Source organism: Nerophis lumbriciformis, linkage group LG13, assembly GCF_033978685.3.
Source record: "Nerophis lumbriciformis linkage group LG13, RoL_Nlum_v2.1, whole genome shotgun sequence".
NCBI lineage: Eukaryota > Metazoa > Chordata > Actinopteri > Syngnathiformes > Syngnathidae > Nerophis > Nerophis lumbriciformis.
The window spans coordinates 15,568,893-15,595,420 of record NC_084560.2 but is presented as its reverse complement, the minus strand read 5'-3'; the positions used below and the strand labels follow the sequence as shown (position 1 = coordinate 15,595,420).

At 38.3% G+C, this 26,528-nt stretch overlaps 2 protein-coding genes across 3 annotated transcripts in view; one reads left to right on the top strand and one right to left on the bottom strand.

Moving 5' to 3' along the window:
- itga6a (integrin, alpha 6a) overlaps positions 1 to 19,983 on the bottom strand; it is a 94,932-nt gene extending 74,949 nt beyond the window's left edge. For both annotated transcript variants that reach the window (XM_061971622.2, XM_061971621.2), the window contains exon 1: positions 19,865 to 19,983. In XM_061971622.2, coding sequence (XP_061827606.2) covers positions 19,865 to 19,866 — 2 coding nt within the window. In that variant the 5' untranslated portion in view covers positions 19,867 to 19,983. The remainder of the gene's footprint in view (positions 1 to 19,864) is intronic.
- dlx2a (distal-less homeobox 2a) overlaps positions 1 to 26,528 on the top strand; it is an 82,918-nt gene that overhangs the window by 1,862 nt on the left and 54,528 nt on the right. The window lies entirely within an intron of this gene.

Here is a 26,528-nt window from a genome sequence, read left to right as displayed (position 1 = left end):
GTTTTAGTAGGACTTTGGTAAGCTATGAAGCCACACCGCTTGATGGATTGTACTGTGCTTCAACATAGGAGTATTATTATGGTGTGTGTATAAGGTAAGACATATTATCTGGCGTTTTGTTTCGCAATATTGTGCAAAAGCAACATTTATTTCCTTCTGGTACTTGCTGATGTGTATTTGGGATCTGCATAAGTGCTGAAAATTTGCGCGCGTCCGCCTTTGTAGTCAATAAGCTTCTTCTTCTTCTCTATCTTTTTGTTCTGGGGCGTAAAGTCCTAACTTATATATGTCAGTAGACTTGCTACGAAAGTGCCAAAACAAAATATTAAATATACCGTATTACGGAATAATTCTGGTTGTGCTTACCGACCGAGAAGTCATTTTATTTGGTACATGGTGTAATGATAAGTGTGACTAGTAGATGGCAGTCACACATAAGAGATACGTGTAGACTGCAATATGACGCCAGTAAACAACATCAAAACTTTAAACGTTCCATTGAGAATATAGAACGTTACACGCGGCGCTCGAAAATCCGTCAAAATGTTTTAGTAGGACTTTGGTAAGCTATGAAGCCACACCGCTTGATGGATTGTCGAAGCATTACCGCTACCGTAGTCAGACGTACTGTGCTTCAACATATGGCACCCATGAGCTGACATATTATCTGGCGTTTTGTTTCGCAATAATATGTAAAACCAACTTTTTTACCTTCTGGTACTTGCTGATGTGTATTTGGGATCTGCATTAGTCCTGAAAATCCACCTTTGTAGTCAATAAGCTTCTTCTTCTTCTCTATATTTTGTTCTGGGGCGTAAAGTCCTAACTTATATATGTCGGTAGACTTGCTATGAAAGTGCTAAAACATAATATTAAATATACCGTATTTTTCGGACTATAAGGCGCACTTAAAATCCTTTCATTTTCTCAAAACTCGGCAGTGCGCCTTGTAACCCAGCGCGCGTAATGTACGGCATAATTCTTTTTGTGCTTGCCGACCTCGAAGCTATTTTATTTGGTACATAAGCTTGACCAGTAGATGGCAGTCACACATGAGAAATATGGGGTTTTTTTGTGTAAAAGTAGACAGTTTTATGTCGTCCACAGCTCCTTTACCACATGGGGTCCCCCAGGGCTCAATCCTTGCCCCAATTTTATTTGCGCTTTACCTTCTCCCCCTTGGTTCTATTTTTAGGAAGTACAGTATTGCATTTCATTTTTATGCCGATGATTGCCAGATTTATTTTCCCATGGCACAAAATAACACGGTTCAACGTCTTATTGACTGCCTGCACGACATCAAAGTCTGGCTTTCAGCTAACTTCCTGAGCCTAAATGAAGATAAAACAGAAGTTATGTTGTTCGGTCCAAGTCGCTCTCCCTCCCCCAACGTTGACCTCGGCACTCTGACCCCGTATCTCAGCGACTGTGTCACAAACCTGGGGGTAAAGTTTGACTCAGATTTTAAATTCGAAAAACAAATCAGCAGCGTCGTTCAAAAAAGCTTTTATCAATTACGCCAAATAGCGAAAGTGAAACCGCTTCTATCAAGACATGATCTTGAGAAATTAATCCACGCTTTTATCTCGACTCGTCTTGACTACTGCAATGCCCTATATGTTGGCATTAGCCAGGCCTCCCTCGCCCGCCTGCAGCTCGTGCAGAACTCTGCTGCTCGTCTGCTAACACAGACCCGCAGACGTGAGCACATCACCCCTATTTTAGCGTCCCTTCACTGCCTCCCTGTGCGTTACCGAATACATTTTAAACTCCTTTTATTTGTTTTTAAATGTCTAAACAACCTCGCGCCAACCTATCTCTCCGACCTCCTTCAGCCTTACTGCCCCACCCGATCCTTAAGATCAGCCGATCAGCTGCTGTTGACGGTCCCTGACACAAGGCTGAAGCTTAGAGGTGACAGAGCTTTCGCCGTTGCTGCTCCCAAGCTCTGGAACGACCTACCCCTGAGTGTTAGACAAGCCTCCTCTCTTCCTGTTTTTAAATCTCTCTTAAAAACATACTTTTATTCCATGGCTTTTAACACTGAGTGATATCCATCCTGCAATGGCGCCCCATAATACACCTGCTGTGATCCTGTTTTTATGTTTTTATGTTTTTATTAATTCTATTTTAATTATTTTTTTTTTTATCGTGTTCTGTTTGTGTTGTGTTGTGTTTGCTCGGTACTCGTTTTATCTTTTAACCTGTTCATTGTACAGCACTTTGGCTACCCCTGTGGTAAATTTTAAATGTGCTCTATAAATAAAGTTGATTTGATTTGATTTGATATGTGTACACTGCAATATGATGGCAGTAAACAACACCAAAACTTGAAATGTTCCATTGAGAATTTGGAACATTACACACGGCGCTCAAAAAGCTATGAAGCTTCATCGCTTGATGAATTGTCGGCGCGTTACGTCTACAGTAGTCAGACGTACTGTGCTTCAACATAGGAGTATTACTATGGTGTGTGTATAAGGACCGCAAAATGGCACCTGTTAGCAGACATTTTATCGGGCGTTTTGTCTCGCAATATCATGCAAAAGCAACTTTTCTTACCTTCTAGTACCTGCTGATCTGTATTTGGGATCTGCATAAGTCCTGAAAATGTGCGCCCTTGTAGTGGATAAGTTTTTTCTTTTCCTCTATCTTCTTGTTATGTGACATTCATCCTCCACTGTTGCCATTTCTAATATAAAGTAGTGTAAAGTTCTTACTTATATCTGTCAGTAAACTCACCATGAAAGTGCTAAAACATACCGGTGTAGTGAGTTTACTTTATTCACCCAAGGAACTTTAGTCATTAGAAAGTTCTGGTCACGGGACACATTTCGGGCGTTGTTGTTGCACTAGTGAGCCACGGATGAGGAGATGCTGCTCCGTTATTGATCGAAGTAAAGTCTGAATGTCATTAAAACAGTTAGCGCCATCTATTGACACTTCTTCCACTCCTGTCCTTGCATGCTACACCGCCACAACAAAGATGACGGGGAGAAGACGCTGTCCAAGTGGAGGCACGTAAATAAGAGCGCCCACAAAACGGCGCATCCTGAAGAGACTGTCAGAAAGTGACTTGAAGATGATGTGTAAAACATCATCTATGCAACATTTTGAGCAAAGAACCACCATTACATGTTATGTAGACCACAAGGAAGTCTTTTACATTTAGAAAATAATCATAATAATATGACTCCTTTTAATGCACCTTATAATCCTTATACAAACCCCGTTTCCATATGAGTTGGGAAATTGTGTTAGATGTAAATATAAACGGAATACAATGATTTGCAAATCATTTTCAACCCATATTCAGTTGAATATGCTACAAAGACAACATATTTGATGTCCAAACTGAAAAACTTTTTTTTTTTGCAAATAATCATTAACTTTAGAATTTGATGCCAGCAACACGTGACAAAGAAGTTGGGAAAGGTGGCAATAAATACTGATAAAGTTGAGGAATGCTCATCAAACACTTATTTGGAACATCCCACAGGTGAACAGGCTAATTGGGAACAGGTGGGTGCCATGATTGGGTATAAAAGTAGATTCCATGAAATGCTCAGTCATTCACAAACAAGGATGGGGCGAGGGTCACCACTTTGTCAACAAATGCGTGAGCAAATTATTGAACAGTTTAAGAAAAACCTTTCTCAACCAGCTATTGCAAGGAATTTAGGGATTTCACCATCTACGGTCTGTAACATCATCAAAGGGTTCAGAGAATCTGGAGAAATCACTGCACGTAAGCAGCTAAGCCCGTGACCTTCCATCCCTCAGGCTGTACTGCATCAACAAGCGAAATCAGTGTGTAAAGGATATCACCACATGGGCTCAGGAACACTTCAGAAACCCACTGTCAGTAACTACAGTTGGTCGCTACATCTGTAAGTGCAAGTTAAAACTCTCCTATGCAAGGTGAAAACCGTTTATCAACAACACCCAGAAACGCCGTTGACTTCGCTCGGTCGAGCTCATCTAAGATGGACTGATACAAAGTGGAAAAGTGTTCTGTGGTCTGACGAGTCCACATTTCAAATAGTTTTTGGAAACTGTGGACGTTGTGTCCTCCGGACCAAAGAGGAAAATAACCATCCGGATTGTTATAGGCGCAAAGTTGAAAAGCCAGCATCTGTGATGGTATGGGGGTGTATTAGTGCCCAAGACATGGGTAACTTACACATCTGTGAAAGCGCTATTAATGCTGAAAAGTACATACAGGTTTTGGAGCAACATATGTTGCCATCCAAGCAACGTTACCATGGACGCCCCTGCTTATTTCAGCAAGACAATGCCAAGCCACGTGTTACATCAACGTGGCTTCATAGTAAAAGAGTGCGGGTACTAGACTGGCCTGCCTGTAGTCCAGACCTGTCTCCCATTGAAAATGTGTGGCGCATTATGAAGCCTAAAATACCACAACGGAGACCCCCGGACTGTTGAACAACTTAAGCTGTACATCAAGCAAGAATGGGAAAGAATTCCACCTGAGAAGCTTAAAAAATGTGTCTCCTCAGTTCCCAAACATTTACTGAGTGTTGTTAAAAGGAAAGGCCATGTAACACATTAGTGAACATGCCCTTTCCCAACTACTTTGGCACGTGTTGCAGCCATGAAGTTAATTATTATTTGCAAAAAAAAAAAAATCAAGTTTATGAGTTTGAACATCAAATATGTTGTCTTTGTAGTGCATTCAACTGAATATGGGTTGAAAATGATTTGCAAATCATTGTATTCCGTTTATATTTACATCTAACACAATTTCCCAACTCATATGGAAACGGGGTTTGTATATGAACATAGACCTGCTCGTCGTCAGTGTGCCTTATAATCCGGTGAGCCCCATGGTCCGAAAATTATGGTACTTTAAAATGATGTTGTTATTATCATATATCATGCTGTTTCTAACTTTTCGGTTACTAATAAAAATGAAGCCAATTTGATCATGTCATGTGCACGGCAGACACACACACAAAGAGCAGGCATGAAGTGCCATCATGTCTGTCACTGCAGCAGAAGTGTGAACACACAGTGGCTGCAAACAATGACCTCACTGGGCTTTGTTAACAGATGTGCAACAGTGGCGCCACAGCTGTGTGTGGCAGCTGTTCTTACACAATGATGCACACTAACTGACTTACCGCGGCTTGCGAGTTGGTGTCTGGTGCGCCTGTTAAGTTTATATCTTTCTCTTTTACAAACCAACCAAAGTTGAGCAATTATTAGTAGTCAGTGTGGAATGTCTCCACCGGTGATTGACGGATGTGTTTCATCTATCAGGTTGCACGTGCACAGATGGCCATGCATGCACGTCCTGTCAATGAGGCTTCTTTTTCCTCTGGTTACATTTCCCAAAAGGCTCATGCAAAAAAGGCCTCTTTACCAACATGGTACAAAGCCCAAAAGCAGTGAAGTCGTCACGTTGTGTAAAAGGTAAATAAAAAGAGAATACAATGATTTGCAAATCCTTTTCAACTTATATTCAATTGAATAGACTGCACAGACAAGATACTTAATGTTCACACTGAGAACATTTTTTTATTTTTTGCAAATATTAGCTCATTTGGAATTTGATGCCATGCAACATGTTTCAAAAAAGCTGGCACAAGTGGCAAAAAAGACTGATAAAGTTGAGGAATGCTCATCAAAGACTTATTTGGAACATCACACAGGTGAACAGGCTAATTGGGAACAGGTGGGTGCCATGATTGGGTATAAAAGCAGCTTCCATGAAATGCTCAGTCATTCACAAACAAGGATGGGGCGAGGGTCACCACTTTGTCAACAAATGCCTGAGCAAATTGTTTAAGAACAACATTTCCCAACCAGCTATTGCAAGGAATTTAGGGATTTTACTACCTACGCTCCGTAATATCATCAAAAGATTCAGAGAATCTGGAGAAATCACTGCACGTAACATTGAATGCCAGTGACCTTGGCGGTACTGCATCAAAAAGCGACATCAGTGTGTAAAGGATATCACCACATGGGCTCAGGAACACTTCAGAAAACCACTGTCAGTAACTACAGTTGGTCACTACATCTGTAAGTGCAAGTTAAAACTCCACTATGCAAAGCCAGAGCCATTTATCAACAACACCCAGAAACGCCGCTGGCTTCGCTGGGCCCGAGCTCATCTAAGATGGGCTGATGCAAAGTGTAAAAGTGTTCTGTGGTCTGATTATCCACATTTCAAATTGTTTTTGGAAACTGTAGACATCGTGTCCTCTGGACCAAAGAGGAAAATAACCTGTTATAGGCGCAACGTTCAAAAGCCAGCATCTGTGATGGTATGGGGGTGTATTAGTGCCCAAGACATGGGTAACTTACACATCTGTGAATGCACCATTAATGCTGAAAGGTACATACAGGTTTTGGAGCAACATATGTTGCCATCCAAGCAACGTTACCATGGACGCCCCTGCTTATTTCAGCAAGACAATGCCAAGCCACGTGTTACAGCAGCATGGCTTCATAGTAAAAGAGTGCGGGTACTAGACTGGCCTGCCTGTAGTCCAGAAATTGAAAATGTGTGGTGCAATATGAAGGCTAAAATATCAGAAGGGAGACTGTTGAACAACTTAAGCTGTACATCAAGCAAGAATGGGAAATAATTCCACTTCAAAAATGTGTCTCCTCAGTTCCCAAACCTTTACTGAGTGTTGTTAAAAGGAAAGGCCATGTAACACAGTGGTAAAAATGCCTTTCTTGCAATGCCATTAAATTCTAAGTTCATGATTATTTGCAAAAACAAAAAAAAGTTTCTCAGTGTGAACATGAAATATCTTGTCTTTGCAGTCTATTCAATTGAATATAAGTTGAAAGGGATTTGCAAATCATTGTATTCTATTTTTATTTACTATTTACACAACGTGACAACTTCACTGCTTTTGGCTTTTGTACATTCACTTCAGCCTTGTGGGGTCGTTACTTGGTTAAATGCATTTAATCTGTCAGCTCAATGACAAGATGACAAATACTTCATATTGACTTGCACTTAAAATTGCTTTCTCCCAAAAATATACAATCTAAAAATAATTAGTAAGACATTGTACTTTTAGTTGTATAGAGATTTTATTATTATTAAAAGTTTTTAGTTGATGTTTGTGTTGTTGCAAATTAAGTTGATTAACTTTACAATGTGGGTTGAAACCTTTAAACATGTATTATTCTGACAAAAATTACTATATTACAGTATTTTAGTGTAAAAATGTACAAAAGGTGCCTAATTAAAAAATATGTTGTGTTCCTCTCTTACATTGAGGAAACTAACAGGTCCTTAACGTATTGAGTAATACAATTCCATTATCAACTCATTATTATTTTATATATTGTACATTTTTATTATCATATTCATCATATAATGTTGCACTATGCTATATCCTGATATTTGACTGTACTGTTTGTATTATTTAAACCTTGTCAAGCACTTTGTAAGCTCTCTCTGTGAAAAGTGCTATATAAATGAAATGTTCTTACTTATTTATTATCATTAAACTATCAAAAAAAAAAAGCAACAAATACTGTGTTTAAAATATACAAATATTGAACTGTAAATATGAGACTTTTCTGGCTTTTAAAAAAAAAAAGTCTAAATCAATGATTTTGACATTAGAAATTATACAATTTTTAAAAAATGAAGAGAAATACAATTATTTAAAAAAAATCACTATATATTTATTATATTGTTGGATGTTTTTGTTATTTTATAGAATTATTATTATGATACAATTATTACTTTTACAATATGATATTGAACCCAAATGGCTTCCTTATTTCTAGTGACTATGTGGCACACTCATTGGCTGTATTGACATGGCACTGATACTGTGCTGGTGTTTGATAATGTGTTGATGCATCTATATCATTCAGGCCATCAGTACTTGTTGATATTCTTATATGCTATTTGTTATTATAGCATAGCAAGCTCCACATATGTAAATATGCATGTGAGTTGCTAAGAACTTTCACTTACCGGTATATAACATTGTCATCAAATATTGTAAATAACATGAATGTTTCATTTCACTAAGCATTCACAGTAATAACTAGATGAAGCAATTCCTGAAGGAATTGCGTGTGAATGTTCCAATGCTGAAGTTGAAGTTCAAAATGACTAATTGTTGAAGTAGATAGCACACAATGATTTCAATGGGAATTTCCCCAAAATTTGGGAATTACGGGAAATGCGGGATTTTTTTTTTTAAATGGTTAAAAAAAAAACTTGAATGGTCTGAATGAGTTGAAATGGTTGTTGTTGGAATTTTTCAAATCGGTCGAGAAATGTTGACATAGTCACATGTTGAATTGAGAAATAGTGTTACGGAATTCCTGGAATTTTGAGAAAACCTGGAATTTTTCCAGTTCAAGAAACATATTTTTTTGGTCCTAGTTAAGAGGAATGTTTGGACGGTGGAATGGTTGAAATGCTTTGAAAAATGTGGAGGGAGTAGTTGCCAGAAAAAAAGGTGGAAATAAGGCTTTGGAAAACAAGGAATTCTGGAAAATGCTGGATTTTTTTGGAACTTAGAAAAAAATGTAGTTTGAATTTCCAAGATGGTGGAATGTGTTGAAGGCGGAATGGTTTGAATAGGTCGAAAAATGTGGAAATGGTGAAAGTTTTTGAAAAATGGCCAATTCATTTTGATTGGGAAAAATGTCTCGGAAAACCTGGAATTCTGGGAAATCTGGGATTTGTTGGAATTTGTCAAGGGAAAGCCCGCGATTCATGAATAGGATGAACAGTTTGGAGTTGGAACGGTTGGAATCAGATAAAAAAATGTGGGAGTCGTGGAACTTTGAAGAATATCCCATTGATTTCAATGGGAATTTCCCAAAAATCTGGGAATTTCCGGAAATGTGGGATTTTTTTTTTTAAATGGTAAAAAAAAACTTTAATGGTGTGAATGAGTTGAAATGGTTGTTGTTTGAATTTTTCAAATCGGTCGAGAAATGTTGACATAGTCCCATGTTGAATTTAGAAATAGTGTTACGGAATTCCTGGAATTTTGGGAAAACCTGGAATTTTTCCAGTTCAAGAAACATATTTTTTTTGGTCCTAATTAAGAGGAATGTTTGGACGGTGGAACGGTTGAAATGCTTTGAAAAATGTGGAAGGAGTAGTTGCCAGAAAAAAAGGTTGAAATAAGGCTTTGGAAAACCAGAAATTATGGAAAATCCTGGAATTTTTTGGAAGTTGGAAAAAAAGAAGTTCAAATTTCCATAATGTTGGAAAGTGTTGAAGGTGGAATGGTTTGAATAGGTCGAAAAATGTGGAAATGGTGAAAGTTTGAAAAATGGCCAATTCATTTTGAATGGGGAAAAATGTCCCGAAAAAACTGGAATTCTTTTTTGTCAAGGGAAAGCCCGTGATTCACGAATAGGATGAACAGTTTGAAGTTGGAACGGTTGGAATCAGATAAAAAATGTGGGAATTGCGTAACTTTGAAGAATATCCCATTGATTTCAATGGGAATTTCCCCAAAATTTGGGAATTTCGGGAAATGCGGGAATTTTTTTGAAAATGGTAGAAAAAAATGTGAATGGTCTGAATGAGTTGAAATGGTTGTTGTTGGAATTTTTCAAATCGGTCGTGAAATGTTGAAGTAGTCACATGTTGAATTGAGAAATAGTATTACGGAATTCCTGGAATTTCGGGAAAACCTGGAATTTTTCCAGTTCAAAAAACCTTCTTTTTTTTGTCCTAATTAAGAGGAATGTTTGGACGGTGGAACGGTTGAACTGCTTTGAAAAATGTGGAAGGAGTAGTCGCCAGAAAAAAGGGTGGAAACAGGGCTTTGGAGAACCAGGAATGGTGGAAAATCCTGGAATTTTTTTGAACATAGAAAAAAAAGGTAGTTTGAATTTCCAAGATGGTGGAATGTGTTGAAGGCGGAATGGTTTGAATAGGTCGAAAAATGTGGAAATGGTGGAAGTTTGAAAAATGGCCAACTCATTTTGACTGAGAGAAAAGTCCCGGAAAACCTGGAATTCTGGGAAATCTGGGAACTGTTGGAATTTGTCAAGGGAATAAGCTAAACAGTTTGAAGTTGGAATCACATACAAAATGTGGGAGTCGTGGAACTTTGAAGAATGTCCCATTGATTTCAATGGGAATTTCCCCCAAATTTGTGAATTTCATGAAATGTGGGATTTTTTTTTAAATGGTAAAAAAAACTTTAATGGTCTGAATGAGTTGAAATGGTTGTTGTTGGAATTGTTCAAATCGGTTGAGAAATGTTGACATGGTCCCATGTTGAATTTAGAAATAGTGTCACGGAATTCCTGGAATTTCGGGAAAACCTGGAATTTTTCCAGTTCAAGAAACATATTTTTTTGGTCCTAGTTAAGAGGAATGTTTGGACAGTGGAACTGTATAAATGCTTTGAAAATGTGGAGGGAGTAGTTGCCAGAAAAAAAGGTGGAAATAGGGCTTTGGAAAACCAGGAATTCTGGAAAATCCTGGAATTTTTTGGAACTTAGAAAAAAATTTAGTTTGAATTTCCAAGATGGTGGAATGGTTTGAATAGGTCGAAAAATGTGGAAATGGTGAAAGTTTGAAAAATGGCCAATTCATTTTGAATGGGAAAAATGTCTCGGAAAACCTGGAATTCTGGGAAATCTGGGATTTGTTGGAATTTGTCAAGGGAAAGCCCGCGATTCATGAACAGGATGAACAGTTTGGAGTTGGAACGGTTGGAATCAGATAAAAAATGTGGGAGTCGTGGAACTTTGAAGAATATCCGATTGATTTCAATGGGAATTTCCACAAAATTTGGGAATTTCGGGAAATGCAGGAATTTTTTTGAAAATAGTGAAAAAAAACTTGAATGGGCTGAATGAGTTGAAATGGTTGTTTTTGGAATTTTTCAAATCGGTTGAGAAATCGTGACATAGTCACATGTTGAATTGAGAAATAGTGTTACGGAATTCCTGGAATTTCGGGAAAACCTGGAATTTTTCCAGTTCAAAAAACTTTTTTTTGTTGTACTAATTAAGAAGAATGTTTGGACGGTGGAACGGTTGAACTGCTTTGAAAAATGTAGAAGGAGTAGTCGCCAGAAAAAAGGGTGGAAATAGGGCTTTGGAAAACCAGGAATTCTGGAAAATCCTGGAATTTTTTGGAAGTTGGAAAAAAGAAAGTTTGAATTTCCATAATGGTGGAATGTGTTGAAGGTGGAATGGTTTGAATAGGTCGCAAAATATGGAAATGGTGAAAGTTTAGAAAAATGGTCAATTCGTTTTGAATGGGAAAACTGTCCCGGAAAACCTAGAATTCTGGGAAATCTGGGAATTTTTGGAGTTTGTCAAGGGAAAGCCCGCGATTCACGAATAGGATGAACAGTTTGAAGTTGTAACAGTTTGAATGGGGTGAAAAATGTGGAAGGTAGAGCGCGGCAAAATCTGGAGAAGAAGAAGAATACATTTAAATTGAAGAATAAATAGATGAATTTTAATGCAGATAACCATATGTGTGAATGCTTTGGAGCATTCACACAATAATGAACAATTGTGTAATTCACTAATTGCTCCACTTACTGTGAGTTTCTACACTTGTTTATTATTTTTACATGCTTTGTCAGCATGTAAAAAGATTGGTAGGTTGTGAGTTCAAACCCCGGCCGAGCCATACCAAAGACTATAAAAACGGGACTCATTACCTCCCTGCTTGGCACTCAGCATCAAAGGTTGGAATTGGGGGTTGAATCACCAAAAATTATTCCCGGGTGCGGCCACTGCTGCTGCTCACTGCTCCCCTCACTTCCCAGGGGGTGATCAAGGGGATGGGTCAAATGCAGAGGACAAATCTCACCACACCTAGTGTGTGTGTGATAATCATTGGTACTTTAACTTTAACATCCACTCTTTTTGTGTTTGCTGTGATGTCATCTCCACGCTCATGTGACTGGCAGCTAATTATCCTGACAAGTCAAGTGAAAGCTGAGCGAGCTCAGACCGAGCTAACGAACCTCCAGCTGTGAGGCGTCACGCTCCCATCGCCCAAACAAAAGTGAAAAGTTTGTTGGCAATTGTGAAGTCGTTTGTTTGACCTGTGGGTGTTTTAAGTATGTTCTCATGCTGCAGGGGTGTCCTAAGTTCTTCCACCAAAAAGTCAAAGTATGTAATGGAACATTTACTTGGGTGTTTTTTTTTGGAAAACAATTTTTTAAACCCGATATTAGTGCATGTGCCTCATAATACGAAGGTCCTGAGTAGGGATGATGTTCGAAACCGGTTCTCCCGGTTGTTCGATAAGAAAAGAACCGTTCGATAAGAAAAGAACCGATTCCACGGACTCGAATCCCTTTTTGAGAACCGGTTCCGGTTACCGAGGCCACTATAGTAAAGAAAAAGAGTTGTTTCTTTATTCGAATCCCTGGGAACGAATCTCGTCCCACAAGAAATGCCCTGTGGGACATCACAGGAAATGACTGAGCTACGTCAAGCAGCAAAAATAATGGACCGGAAAAAACGCCTCAAGGCATGGCTATTCACCTATAGTGACCACAGAGACAGGTTGTTTTTGTGTTACTGTATATATTAGTTTTTCTGAAAAATCCCATTTAATATACTTTGGGTAACAACAGTCAATATTTTTTTTTTTTTTTTTTTTTTAGGGGGGTAACAGTCAATATTTATTTATTTATTTTATTTTATTCTTATAAAATAAAAGTGAGCTTTTGTTAAACCAAATATTGTGTTTTTTTCCATATACAACAACCTATCTGGATTCGATAAGAGAATCGGTTCGATAAGAGGATTCGATAATGGGCTCGAACTCGATAATTTCTTATCAAACATCATCCCTAGTCCTGAGCAGTCCTGGGTTCAATCCCGGGCTCGGGATCTTTCTGTGTGGAGTTTGCATGTTCTCCCCGTGACTGTGTGAGTTCCCTCCGGGTACTCCGGCTTCCTCCCACCTCCAAAGACATGCACCTGGGGATAGGCCCCTCCCACCTCCAAAGACATGCACCTGGGGATAGGCCCCTCCCACCTCTAAAGACATGCACCTGGGGATAGGTTGATTGGCAACACTAAATGGTCCCTAGTGTGTGAATGTGAGTGTGAATGTCGTCTCTCTGTGTTGGCCCTGTGATGAGGTGGCGACTTGTCCAGGGTGTACCCCGCCTTCCGCCCGAATGCAGCTGAGATAGGCTCCAGCACCCCCCGCGACCCCAAAAAGGGACAAGCGGTAGAAAATGGATGGATGGATGGATGATATATATTTAAAGACAAACCCCTTTGTCAGCTCTATGGTATAGGTGACAAAGTGTATTATTATTATTGTTTAATAGTGTCAACATTTCAATTTTGTCTTCTATTTTTCCTTTTATTTCTTACTCTTTTTTTTTTTTTTTTTTTTAACAGTTTTTTTGTTTCCACAATATAAACCCTGTCCTAGTGTGACACAAAAATAACCTAGCTTGGAAAAAGTCAAATATTATCATTGATAAATTACTTTAGTGGTCTATTGACCTGAATATTAAAACGGATACATTTAGCACTAACTGTTTGTTAATAAACACATTAGGATGGGACTGTCTGAGTAAGGAGCTTACAGCTCGGTACAGTCGATGGCTTCCTAACTCTGCTTCTCAACACATCTAAGATGCAACCATGTCTGCCAGAGAATAAGAAGATGTAGCAGGAGGGATCCGTGTCGACAACTTTGTCACCATATAACGCCAGTATTCAAACCCTTTAAAATGTTATTTTTCAAAAAAGCATCTTGCGACATTTCTGGTCTTTTTTTGACACTTTTGGAGGCTTACAAGAAAATCGCTCTTTTCACCGAGCAGCGTGCTTTTTTGTGTAAAATGTACATTGTTTTTACAACAATATAATGTTCATGGAAAAACTGTACAAGTTCTTTTTTTTTATTCTGGCAACTTATCTACCAGTTTTTCTACCGCAAAAAAACAAATGTACCGTCTTTCCATTTACAGTAGTACACTGTTAAAAACAACAACCCTAGATTTTACAGTCAAAACCCGGCAGCTCGGTCTACAGAATTTTAACGCATGCTGTAAATCAGTGTTTTTCAACCTTTTTTGAGCCAAGGCACATTTTTTGCGTTGAAAAAATGCGGAGGCACACCACCAGCAGAAATCATTAAAAAACAAAACTCAGTTGGCAGTAAAAAGTCGTTGTCGCAATTGTTGGATATGACTTTAAAGCATAACCAAGCATGCATCACTATAGCTCTTGTCTCAAAGTAGGTGTACTGTCACCACCTGTCACATCACACCCTGACTTATTTGGACTTTTTTGCTGTTTTCCTGAGTGTAGTGTTTTAGTTCTTGTCTTGCGCTCCTATTTTGATGTCTTTTTCTCTTTTTTTGGTATTTTCCTGTAGCAGTTTCATGTCTTCCTTTGAGCCATATTTCCCGCATCTACTCTGTTTTATCAATCAAGAATATTTCAGTTGTTTTTATCCTTCTTTGTGGGGACATTGTTGATTGTCATGTCATGTCCGGATGTACTTTGTGGACTTTGCTCCACAGTAAGTCTTTGCTGTCATCCAGCATTCTGTTTTTGTTTACTTTGCAGCCAGTTCAGTTTTAGTTTTGTTCTGCATAGCCTTCCCAAGCTTCAATGCCTTTTCTTAGGGGCACTCACCTTTTGTTTATTTTTGGTTTAAGCATTAGACACCTTTTTACCTGCAACATGCCTCCCACTGTTTCCGACATCTACAAAGCAATTAGCTACCTACTACCACCTACTGATATGGAAGAGTATTACACGGTTACTCTGCCGAGCTCTAGACAACACCGACACTCAACAATAAAACATCAGTTGCAGACTATAATTACTGCTTTGCAAAAAATATTTTTAACCCAAATAGGTGAAATTAGATAATCTCCCACGGCACACCAGACTGTATCTCACGGCACACTAGTGTGCCGCGGCACAGTGGTTGAAAAACACTGCTGTAAAGAACAACGTAACATTTATAGTCTTTTTTATTAATTTGATGGGTAGTTTGGTGTAAAGTTAAGTATTTTTATTTAGACAAAAACATGTTTGGAAAGTATGATAGTATACTGTAATATTTGTTGCAATATTGGATACTATTAAAGTTTAAAAGGTATGCAATTTCAAGTAGTGCATGTATTTTTTCCATCAAAATGAAAAAATTTAGTGAGAAAATAGAAGTACTTATCATTTCCAGGTGTTTGCGGGCCAGAATGATGTGGCGGCCCAGATCTAGCCTTGAGTTTGACACCCGAGTGCTTACAAAGCCAGCAGGTCTGATGTTGCACACCACAGTCAAAACAGCACAGAGATAAAATTCCAGTGATTGTAATCTTTGTGAAATCACTAGTGGATGTCGTTATCAGGCCTTTCTCATTCTGTCATGCTGGTGCTACAGGGTCAGCATGCCAGGTTCTACAGGCTGGGACAGGGTCAGCATGCCTCGGTTCTACAGGCTGCGACACGCTCCCAAAGCAGGAACCCTTGAGGTTCTGCTGGAGGAAGATGATCACAACCTGGATGAGGCTTGATTTGGACACTTGTCCATTCTCCCTCAGGCCTGGCTGGAGGAAACCCTTCTTGCCAGGGGACATTTTACAAACCCCGTTTCCATATGAGTTGGGAAATTGTGTTAGATGTAAATATAAACGGAATACAATGATTTGCAAATCCTTTTCAACCCATATTCAATTGAATGCACTACAAAGACAACATATTTGATGTTCAAACTCATAAACTTTATTTTTTTTTTGCAAATAATAATTAACTTAGAATTTCATGGCTGCAACACGTGCCAAAGTAGTTGGGAAAGGGCATGTTCACCACTGTGTTACATGGCCTTTCCTTTTAACAACACTCAGTAAACGTTTGGGAACTGAGGAGACACATTTTTTAAGCTTCTCAGGTAGAATTATTTCCCATTCTTGCTTGATGTACAGCTTAAGTTGTTCAACAGTCCGGGGGTCTCCGTTGTGGTATTTTAGGCTTCATAATGCGCCACACATTTTCAATGGGAGACAGGTCTGGACTACAGGCAGGCCAGTCTAGTACCCGCACTCTTTTACTATGAAGCCACGTTGATGTAACACGTGGCTTGGCATTGTCTTGCTGAAATAAGCAGGGGCGTCCATGGCAACGTTGCTTGGATGGCAACATATGTTGCTACAAAACCTGTATGTACCTTTCAGCATTAATGGCGCCTTCACAGATGTGTAAGTTACCCATGTCTTGGGCACTACTACACCCCCATACCATCACAGATGCTGGCTTTTCAACTTTGCGCCTATAACAATCCGGATGGCTCTTTTCCTCTTTGGACACGACCTCCACAGTTTCCAAAAACAATTTGAAATGTGGACTCGTCAGACCACAGAACACTTTTTCACTTTTTATCAGTCCATTTTAGATGAGCTCAGGCCCAGCGAAGCCAACGGCGTTTCTGGGTGTTGTTGATAAACGGTTTTCGCCTTGCATAGGAGAGTTTTAACTTGCATTTACAGATGTAGCGACCAGCTGTAGTTACTGACAGTGGGTTTCTGAAGTGTTCCTGAGCCCATGTGGTGATATCCTTTACACACTGATGTCGCTTGTTGATGCAGTACAGCCTGAGGGATGGAAGGTCACGGGCTTAGCTGCTTACGTGATATTACGGACCGTAGATGGTGAAATCCCCAAATTCCTTGCAATAGTTGGTTGAGAAAGGTTTTTCTTAAACTGTTCAACAATTTGCTCACGCATTTGTTGACATCCTCGATAGTGAATGACTGAGCATTTCATGGAATCTACTTTTATACCCAATCATGGCACCCACCTGTTCCCAATTAGCCTGTTCACCTGTGGGATGTTCCAAATAAGTGCTTGATGAGCATTCCTCAACTTTATCAGTATTTATTGCCACCTTTCCCAACTTCTTTGTCACGTGTTGCTGGCATCAAAATTCTAAAGTTAATGATTATTTGCAAAAAAAAAAAGTTTATCAGTTTGAACATCAAATATGTTGTCTTTGTAGCATATTCAACTGAATATGGGTTGAAAATTATTTGCAAATCATTGTATTTTGTTTATATTTACATCTAACACAATTTCCCAACTCATATGGAAACGGGGTTTGTACTACTTTTCTCTCATATACATGCAGATGAAACTCAAAACACTTTGAAAATGGTGTAAAAGTCCATTCATTTCAGCAATTCAACTTCAAATGAGAAACTAATATGTGGTATAAACTCATTACATGCACAGTCAAATATGTCAAGCTTTTATTTTTTTTAAAAACCCAAAAATTTTCTGAAATTTTCAATTTGAGGTTTTCATAATCTGTGAGTATCAAAATGATATCAAAGGAAGTCTTGAAATATCCTGAGTTGCATGTTATGTCATATATTAGTTTCGCCTTGTAAATGTCATTGCTGGTGTAAACAAACCTATGCACAATAATAACATTGTTTGAGTTTCACCTGTATCCTTAATGCTGAAGCCCCCGGGGGCCCCCACCCAATCAGGCCCCCCAATTTTGAGGGCATAATGCAATGATTGCTGTTCATAACTGTCAATCACAGACTAGCTCAGCTTGGTGTAGCAGCTGTGTACTCTCTTGTTTATTTCCTACTGCTCTGAGCAGGGTGCCGGTGTGAGAGGCCAACGTGCTGACTACTAAGCCAAGAGCACAGGCAATCTCCCAGACCAATGGTGTCGAAGTCATTTTCACCGAGGGCCACATCGCAGTTATGTTTGGCCACAGAGGGCCGCTTCTAACAAGTGAATATTATTATTACATAATTTTTTTAATGCATTTTATTAGATTTTTTTCAAACTAAAATGTAAAAAAAAATATGGTAAGTTGCAGTAATTTCACCTCAAAATGTAGTGTATATTACTGTAAATGGAAAAACAGTACTGCTGTTTTTATGGTTAAAAAAAAGGCCAGAATTTTACTGTAAAATTTACATTTGTTTTTTTTACTGTAAATAAAAAAAAAACAGAATTTTTACAGTCAAGTTTCGGCACCTGAGCTGTTAGTTTGTTGTTGTTTTTACCGCAAATCATCGACAGTAGATTTTTCGGTGTATTCCTGTAAATGCCAAAACGGCACCACAGTTTATTACTGTAAAAAAAAGTACTGTTTTTTTAAATGAGAGAAAAATGCTGTAAAAACCCACAGTAAATTTCATAATTTGACCATGAAATCTATTGCTATTTTTACATTGCACATTTTGATGGATAACTTGCTTGGAAATCACCATTATTAGTATTTATTTCTATGTAAAAAACGGTTTGAATGTTTGATTATATATTTTTGCATAATTAAACAATATTTAAGTTAACATCATTTGCGATTACATGGAGTACATATGTTTTTTCTCCCCAAATAGAAAAAGAAAGATTACATTTAGTAAGAAAAGTTACAGTACTTTATTGATACATATTATTTCTGGGATTTCCAGGGCCAAATAAAATGAAGTGGCGGGCCACATCTGGCCCCCGGCCCTTGAGTTTGACACCTGTGTCCCAGATGGTCAGCACTTTTCTTGAAGTTGACTGGCTTATGTTACACTCGCAGTTATGTTTGGCCCCAGAGGGCCGCTTTTAACAGTGAATACTATTATTACACCATTTTTTTTAATGCATTTTATTAGATTTTTTAAAAACTTGAATGTAATAATATCACCTTAAAATTAGGTGTACATTACTGTAAATTGAAAAAACAGTACTGCTGTTTTTTATGTAAAAAAAAAAAAAAAAAAAAAAGGCAGCTCAGTTCCCAGAATTTTACTGTAAAATTAAATTAAATTTAAAAAATGCATTTTTACAGTAACATTTTGGCAGTTTGATTGTTATGTTTGGCCCCAGATGGCTGTTTTTAACAGTGAATACTATTGTTTTTAAATGCATTTTATTAGACTTTTTTAAAACTCAAATATATAAAAAAATATGATAAGTTGCAATAATATCACCTTAAAATTAGTTGTACATTACTGTAAATGAAAAAAACAGTACTGCTGTTTTTATGGTTAAAAAAAAAAAAAAAAAAGGCAGCTCAGTTGCCAGAATTTTACTGTGAAATGTAATTTTTTTTTACTGTAAATTAAAAAAACTGCATTTTTACAGTACAATTTTGGCACCTGAGCTGCCAGTTTGATTGTTTTTTTGTGTTGTTTTTTTTACCGCAAATCAACAACTTGATATTTTTGGGTGTATTACTCTAAATTCCATTATTAATTTTAGTATGTATTTCTATTTAAAAAACGGTTTGAATGTTTGATAATATATTTTTGCATAATCAAACAATATTTAAGGGAACATCATTTACAATTACATGGAGTACATATGTTTCTTCTCCCAAAACAGAAAGAAAGATTGCATTTAGTAAGAAAAGTTACAGTACTTCTGGGATTTCGAGGGCCAGATAAAATTAATTGGGGGTGGGGGCCACGTCTGGCCCCCGGGCCTTGAGTTTGACACCTGTGTCCCAGATGGTCAGCACTATTCTTGAAGTGGACTGGCTTATGTTACACCCGCACAGACGTGCATGAGGAGATTTATTCATGAACAAAATATATTTTTATATGGATATTTTTGCATTGTTGAGTAACGATGAATGTTAAGTAAAATCATGATTTTTTTGTTTTTTTTCTAACTGTGATTTCTGGGCAGGGAGGAGGGGACTTGAGGACTAAAACTCCTTTTTAGTACCATAATTTAAGGCAGCATATTTAGGGCTTCAAATGACAAATAGAAAAAGCACAATTTGACCTTTACAACACATTTATTATGCAAAAATACACACTAAAAGTACTCTAGGCAACTCCAGTCCCTTCTAATGCACACATTTCTATTTGCCCATTGAACTAAGCATGAAAGTGATGAGATAGTGAAGGAGACTCACATTCGTCTGTCCGGGTTGAGTTGCCGGTGCAGAGCCAGAGAGAAGCCAAAGAGGCTCCCAGGCTGCCCGTCCTTCCTGATCACATGTCTGGTGTCCAGGTTGAAGCCCAGAGAAGAAGGTGCGTTCAAAAGGTGCAAAAGTCCCAGAAAAAGTGCAGCAGATTGTCCTCCCTGCGGTAGCATCTTCCTAAGCAGAAGCTCGGAGGCTCCTGAGTCCTCCTGTGCGCGCAGCTCAGCCACACTGCGGCGGGTGGAGGCTCCTGCTCCACAGCGACACCTCTGGCCAGACAGCATACTCACTTTGGTTTAGGGCCACGACCACCAGGGGGGGGGGGCACGTGATCCCAGCCTGTTTTTTTTTGTAAAGACTTGAATATTTTGTTGTTCTTTCATTGAAAAGATTACGTCATTGAATTGAGGATGGAACTCATTTGGCCCTCAAAGTTCAATAGTGGGATTGTTTGAATGAAATGAGGAATGTGCAACACGGCCTACACCCCCCTTGCAAACATGCACAATGGTTCCTTCCACCTGGTGGCAGCAACCCCAACATATAACACCTCACCGTTGTCTAATCCGTCCATTTCTTACCGCTTGTCCCTGGAGAGGTAAACATATAATAAATATATACTGTATGTAGCTGCACAGGAGAAAGTTGTTGAAGGTTCACTTTTGTATTTCATAGCATTTGTTCACCAAGTACCACCTTAGAAGAAACTCTCCAAGTACAACATTATGACCAACATTAGAATACAGTAAGCTGTAACTTTACCTTAACTTAATTGAACTTTAACTTAACTTTAACTTTACAGTAACGCATACCTTGAGACCTCAGATTTCGGGAGGTGGGGGGCGTGGCCGGGGGTGGGGCGGGGCGTGGTTAAGAGGGGAGGAATATATTGACAGCAAGAATTCACCAAGTCAAGTATTTCATATATATATATATATATATATATATATATATTTCCTGAAAATATGCAACCAAAACTGTATTTAGATAATTGATACTTCAAACTTGCATAAATAAATCTTAAGGAATATAACATAACTTGGCTTCTGAGAGCTTCAAAATGTAATGAATAAAATGCTAAAGTTGTTGATAAACAAGCAATTATTTTAATAATTATATATGGTCATTTTAAATGAATTATTATGATAATTTAAAATTAATTATTTCAAATATGTTTATTTTAATGTATAATTCTATGGCCGGATGTAATAAGGAGTCAGAAAAAATACAAATAAAAATACAATTAATTTTGATGTTTTCAGCAAAATATAGTAAACATTTATTTATTTTTTATTTTTTTAATTAATAAATATATTTATTTTTAGGTAAAATAAACATAATAATGCAATTTATCCCTCGTCTGGATGATTTAGTTCTTGTCACCCTGTTGTCCTCCCGTCTTGAAAAAAGGCTGTCCTCACTCAGGTCCGCATGGAGCTGGAGGGGGCCTGGCCTCCAGCTCCTGCTGAAAATCGGGAGATTTTCGGGAGAATATTTGTCCCGGGAGGTTTTCGGGTGAGGCGCTGAATTTCGGGAGTCTCCCGGAAAATTCGGGAGGGTTGGCAAGTATGCAGTAACGTAGTTCGCCTAAGTATTCATTTAAAGCTCTCCAAGTACGACCATAATGACCAACATTAGAATACAGTAACATAGCTGTAACTTTAACTTAACTTAACTTTAACCTTAACTTAATTCAACATTAACTTTACAACAGACCTGGGCATTCTGCGGCCCCGCGGGCCACATACGGCCCTTTGTGCGTTCCTGTCCGGCCCGCGTGAGGCCAATCATAAATTACAAAATAAATTTTAAAAAGTATCTTTGTTGAGTGTGCAATACAACGGTGCTGCTTTTGTTTTGAAAAGCGTTATTTGTATCACTTCCGTGTGGACGTATGCGCATGTGTGATTGTGAGTGAATTGAACAGCGCAATCACAAATGACAAAATAAAGTTTAAAAAACATCTATGTCGTGCGCGCAATACAACTGTGCTGCTTTTATTTTGAAAAGTGTTATTTATGGCCGTATGTCCGGGTGTAACCTGTGAGTGAAGGTGCACAGCGACAAGTGATGAGACGCTAAAAAGAGAAAAGTTGATGACGAATGGCGTGTTTCCAACAAGACATGGACTGCCAAGTATTTCTTTACATAAATTAAAGGTAAAGCCGTGTGCTTAATTTGTGGTACACAGGTTGCTGTGTTTAAAGAATATCATTTGAATAGCCACTACACGACGAAGCACGAGGAAAAATACCAGAATCTGTGTGATGAAGAGCGCGCAAGGGAGGCTGATGCGTTGATGGTAAAACTGCAAACCCAACAAGAACTTTTTGCCATATTTCACACCCCCAGAGATGCAGCCGTCAGGACAAGTTTCGTCATTTCTCACAAAAGCGCCAGAAAAAGTAAGGCGTTTTCTGACGGAGAGTTTATGGAGGAGTGCTTATCGGACTCTGTTGCGCTGATAATGCCCGGAGACTTTGACTGATTTTCGCTGGCTTTGGATGAGAGCTGCAATGTACGTGACACCGCCCAGCTGCTCATCTTCTTACGTGGGATAACTGCAGACTTTCAAATCACAGAGTAGCTGGCAGCCATGAAGTCAATTAAAGAGACAACCACAGGTAATGACTTGTTCACATAGGTAAATGCGTGTTTGGACATGTTAGGACTGAAATGGGACAAGCTGGCAGGTGTGACAATCCAATCCAATCCACTTTATGTATATAGCACATTTAAACAACAAAATGTTTACAAAGTGCTGCACAACAATATTAAAAACAATATTCAAATATTATCCTTAGCTCCACCAATGACTGAATAAAAACAAAAAATAATTACATATAAACCCAATATAAAAACAATATAAAATAAATATGATTAAAAACGATTTTTAACAACAGATGGTTGTCCAAATCTGACGGGGAAAAATGTTGGATAATGCAGGATAAAATGACAGAAATTAACCCTGTGCAGAAATTGACATTTTTGCATTGTATTATACATCAGGAAGTGTTGTGTAAGACCGTGTTAAAAATAAAACCATCAAAAGCAATCTGCTTTTGTATAAAGTTAAGTTAGGTTAGATTAAATTATTATTATTATTATTATCATTATTATTATTTATCTTACGGTATATCAAAAATAATATTCAGCAGAATTTAATTGAAATATTGTCGGTGTGGCCCTCCAGCAGTGCTCGGGTTGCTTATGCGGCCCCCGGTAAAAATGAATTGCCCACCCCTGATATAAATATTGTGGTTTCTGATCATGGAGTGTGCCTACAGTATATTACTGGGATTCTAGATTATCACATTGGCAAGACTGACCATGAGGTTTTTGCAAGTCTTTTAAAAATCTAGTTTTAACCAAATGAAGTCAACAATGAGTTTTAACTGCATGTAAACTGAGTGTGAGGCAGTGACATTAGCCTCAGGGTGAGGTAGGGGCCCCTGCAGGACTCTAATAATAAAGAAGTAATATTAAAGACTACAATGGTGCCGCGGACAAAAGCTTGTTTAGGGCCACAATGCATGAAAGGTTTGTACAATACAATGTTTGAAAAGAGTACCTTAAATTAAATACTTCATAAATAAGCATTATTATAATTGTAAGGGTAGACTTTTTCATACAACACATTATTAGACTGTACAAGTGTACCTAATGTGATGTTGTCATCTTGAATTTTTTCAAAAGTAGAATATAAGATGCTTTATATCAGGGGTGTTAAACTCAAATAGTGGGCCAAAATGTAAAACTGAACAAAGCCGCGGGCCAAGGTTGAACAAATTAACCTTAGAAGGGACGGCGTGGCGCAGTGGAAGAATGGCCGTGCGCGACCCGAGGGTCCCTGGTTCAATCCCCAGCTAGTACCAACCTCGTCATGTCCGTTGTGTCCTGAGCAAGACACTTCACCCTTGCTCCTGATGGGTGCTGGTTAGCACCTTGCATGGCAGCTCCCTCCATCAGTGTGTGAATGTGTGTGTGAATGGGTAAATGTGGAAGTAGTGTCAAAGCGCTTTGAGTACCTTGAAGGTAGAAAAGCGCTATACAAGTACAACCCATTTATCATTATCATTTATTTTAATAGGGACCCAAACAAGTTTTGCATTGAATATTGAACAAGCAAGGCTTATATAACTTTATAGTGACATGCAAAATCGAGTTTCAAATAATAATAATAATAATTAAAAAATATCAATGGCATATCAAATACAATTTAAATAAAAATGTAATGCCTCTTTTCTATTTGCAGCCTTTTGAGGTAAATATCAACATTAACTTTTTCCACAGGCTAATAAATTTGAAAATAAAATAACAATGAATAAACCAACCATTCAGGACTTTAAACTGCTCAGTTTGCAACACACTGATCTAATCTGATGTGCCCAAGCCAGATACCTGCCATCTTTTCTTGGATGCTAGTTCATTAATGTCGGGGCTCAGGCTTTGAGCTGAGGCAACCTTCATTATCGAACGAAGGTGTTCATCAGTCATTATATCTCGTAGTCCACCCGGACCACAGTCTTGGGGGCGTGCCTTAAAGGCACTGCCTTTAACGTCCTCTACGAGCTGTCGTCACGTCCGCTTTTCATTCATTCCAACAACGTGCCTGCCCAGTCACAAGATATGTGCGGCTTCTGTACGCACACACGAGTGAATGCAACGGATACTTGATCATCAGCGATACAGGTTACACTGAGGGTGGCCGTATAAACAACTTTAACACTGTTAAAAATATACGCCACACTGTGACTCCACACCAAACAAGAATGACAAACACATTTCGGGAGAACATCCGCACCGTAACACAACATAAACACAACAGAACAAATACCCAGAACCCTTTGCAGCACTAACTCTACAAACGCTACAAAATATCCCCCCCCCCCCCCCCCCCCCCACACACCTTGTAGCGTTCCGGAAGAGTGAGTGTTACCGCGGCACAGCCGCTGTGTATAATCGGCGGGCCAGCTCTAGTGTTAATTTGATATCGCCTCAAGGGCCAAGTGAAATTACACGGCGGGCCAATTTTGGCCCGCGGGCCAGAGTTTGACACCCATGCTTTATATGCTAACTTAATGCACCACAATTGAATGCCTTCTAGCTGAGCATCATTCTCTGCAAATCAAATCAAGCAGTGTGACAGTAACAAACAAATAACACAACATAATCAAAACTAATAATAATGCTAAAATGCTAAAGTATTTTATTAACCTTAAAAGGACCCTATTACGCAAAACCAACTTTTCTTACCAGTTGGTACCTGGTATCCCGACATTTTGAAATCAAACCATTGCAGAGATATTTATATTTTGATATATTTACAAAACAATCTTGCCTTCCTTCATACTTTCGAGAAATGAGCCGTTTGGAATTTGCCCATTCGGTGACGTTTTTCCCAAGTTTCATGTCAGCGGATTATCCATACTGTATGTGGTATGCATTTACCCAAACCGCATAGTCAATTAGCTCCTTCTTCTTTGCTATCCTCGTCTTGTTGTGGGGCAGACTGGCTCGTACATGCGCATGCATTCTCCGCTGTCGTCATTTCTAATACAAAGTCGCTTATAGTTCGAAGTAGGGTTGTCCGGATATCAATATTTTGGCACTAAAATGTATTTTGAGATACTTTTTTAAATAAAGGTGAACACAAAAAAGGGCATTATTGGCTTTTTTATAACAAAAAAATCTTACGGTACATTAAATATATGTTTCTTATTGCAATCGAAGAACAATTTAGTCCTTAAAATAAATAGTGAACATACTAGACAACTTGTCTTTTAGTAGTAAGTAAACAAACAAAGGCTCCTAATTATTCTGCTGACGTATGCAATAACATATTGTGTCATTTATACACCTATTATTTTGTCTATATAATGAGGGACAAACTGTAATAAATGATTATTAATCTACTTGTTCATTTACTGTTAAAATATGCTTATTTTCTGTTTTAACATGTTCTATGTTTTGTTTTGTTTTTTGTCATAAAGAAATACAATCATGTGTGCTTACGGACTGTATCCCTGCAGACTGTATTGATATATATTGATATATAATGTAGGAACCAGAATAATAATAACAGAAAGAAACAACCCTTTTGTGTGAATGAGTGTGAATGAGTGTAAATGGCGGAGGAAGGTTTTTTGGGTTGGTGCACTAATTGTAAGTGTATCTTGTGTTTTTTATGTTGATTTAATAAATTTAAAAAAATACATATATATACATATTATTTTTAATTTTTAATTTTTAATTTCTTGTGCGGCCCGGTACCAATCAATCCACGGCCCGGTGGTTGAGGACCACTGTCTTAAAGCATCTTTTCCTGAGGGTGTTTCAGTGTTATAACTTCACCTTTATCTTTACTTTTTACACCAAAATGCGTCCATTTTCCCTTTTCTGTCTATACACTGTGTCTGCTTGTAAGTACTCCGTGTGTGTGCGCTGCTGAACATGCTCCTCTGCTCATAAAACCAGCAATGTCACCACGTTGCCGTCATACCCGGGAAGCGGTACTTTTCAAACAGAGTATAGTAGCGTTTTTGATTCATTAGTACCGCGATACTATACTAGTACCGGTATACCGTACAACCCTAGTTGATCACACGCAATTTGGACAGAGGGCGATGAGCTTTAATTGACTTTGCATTCTTAA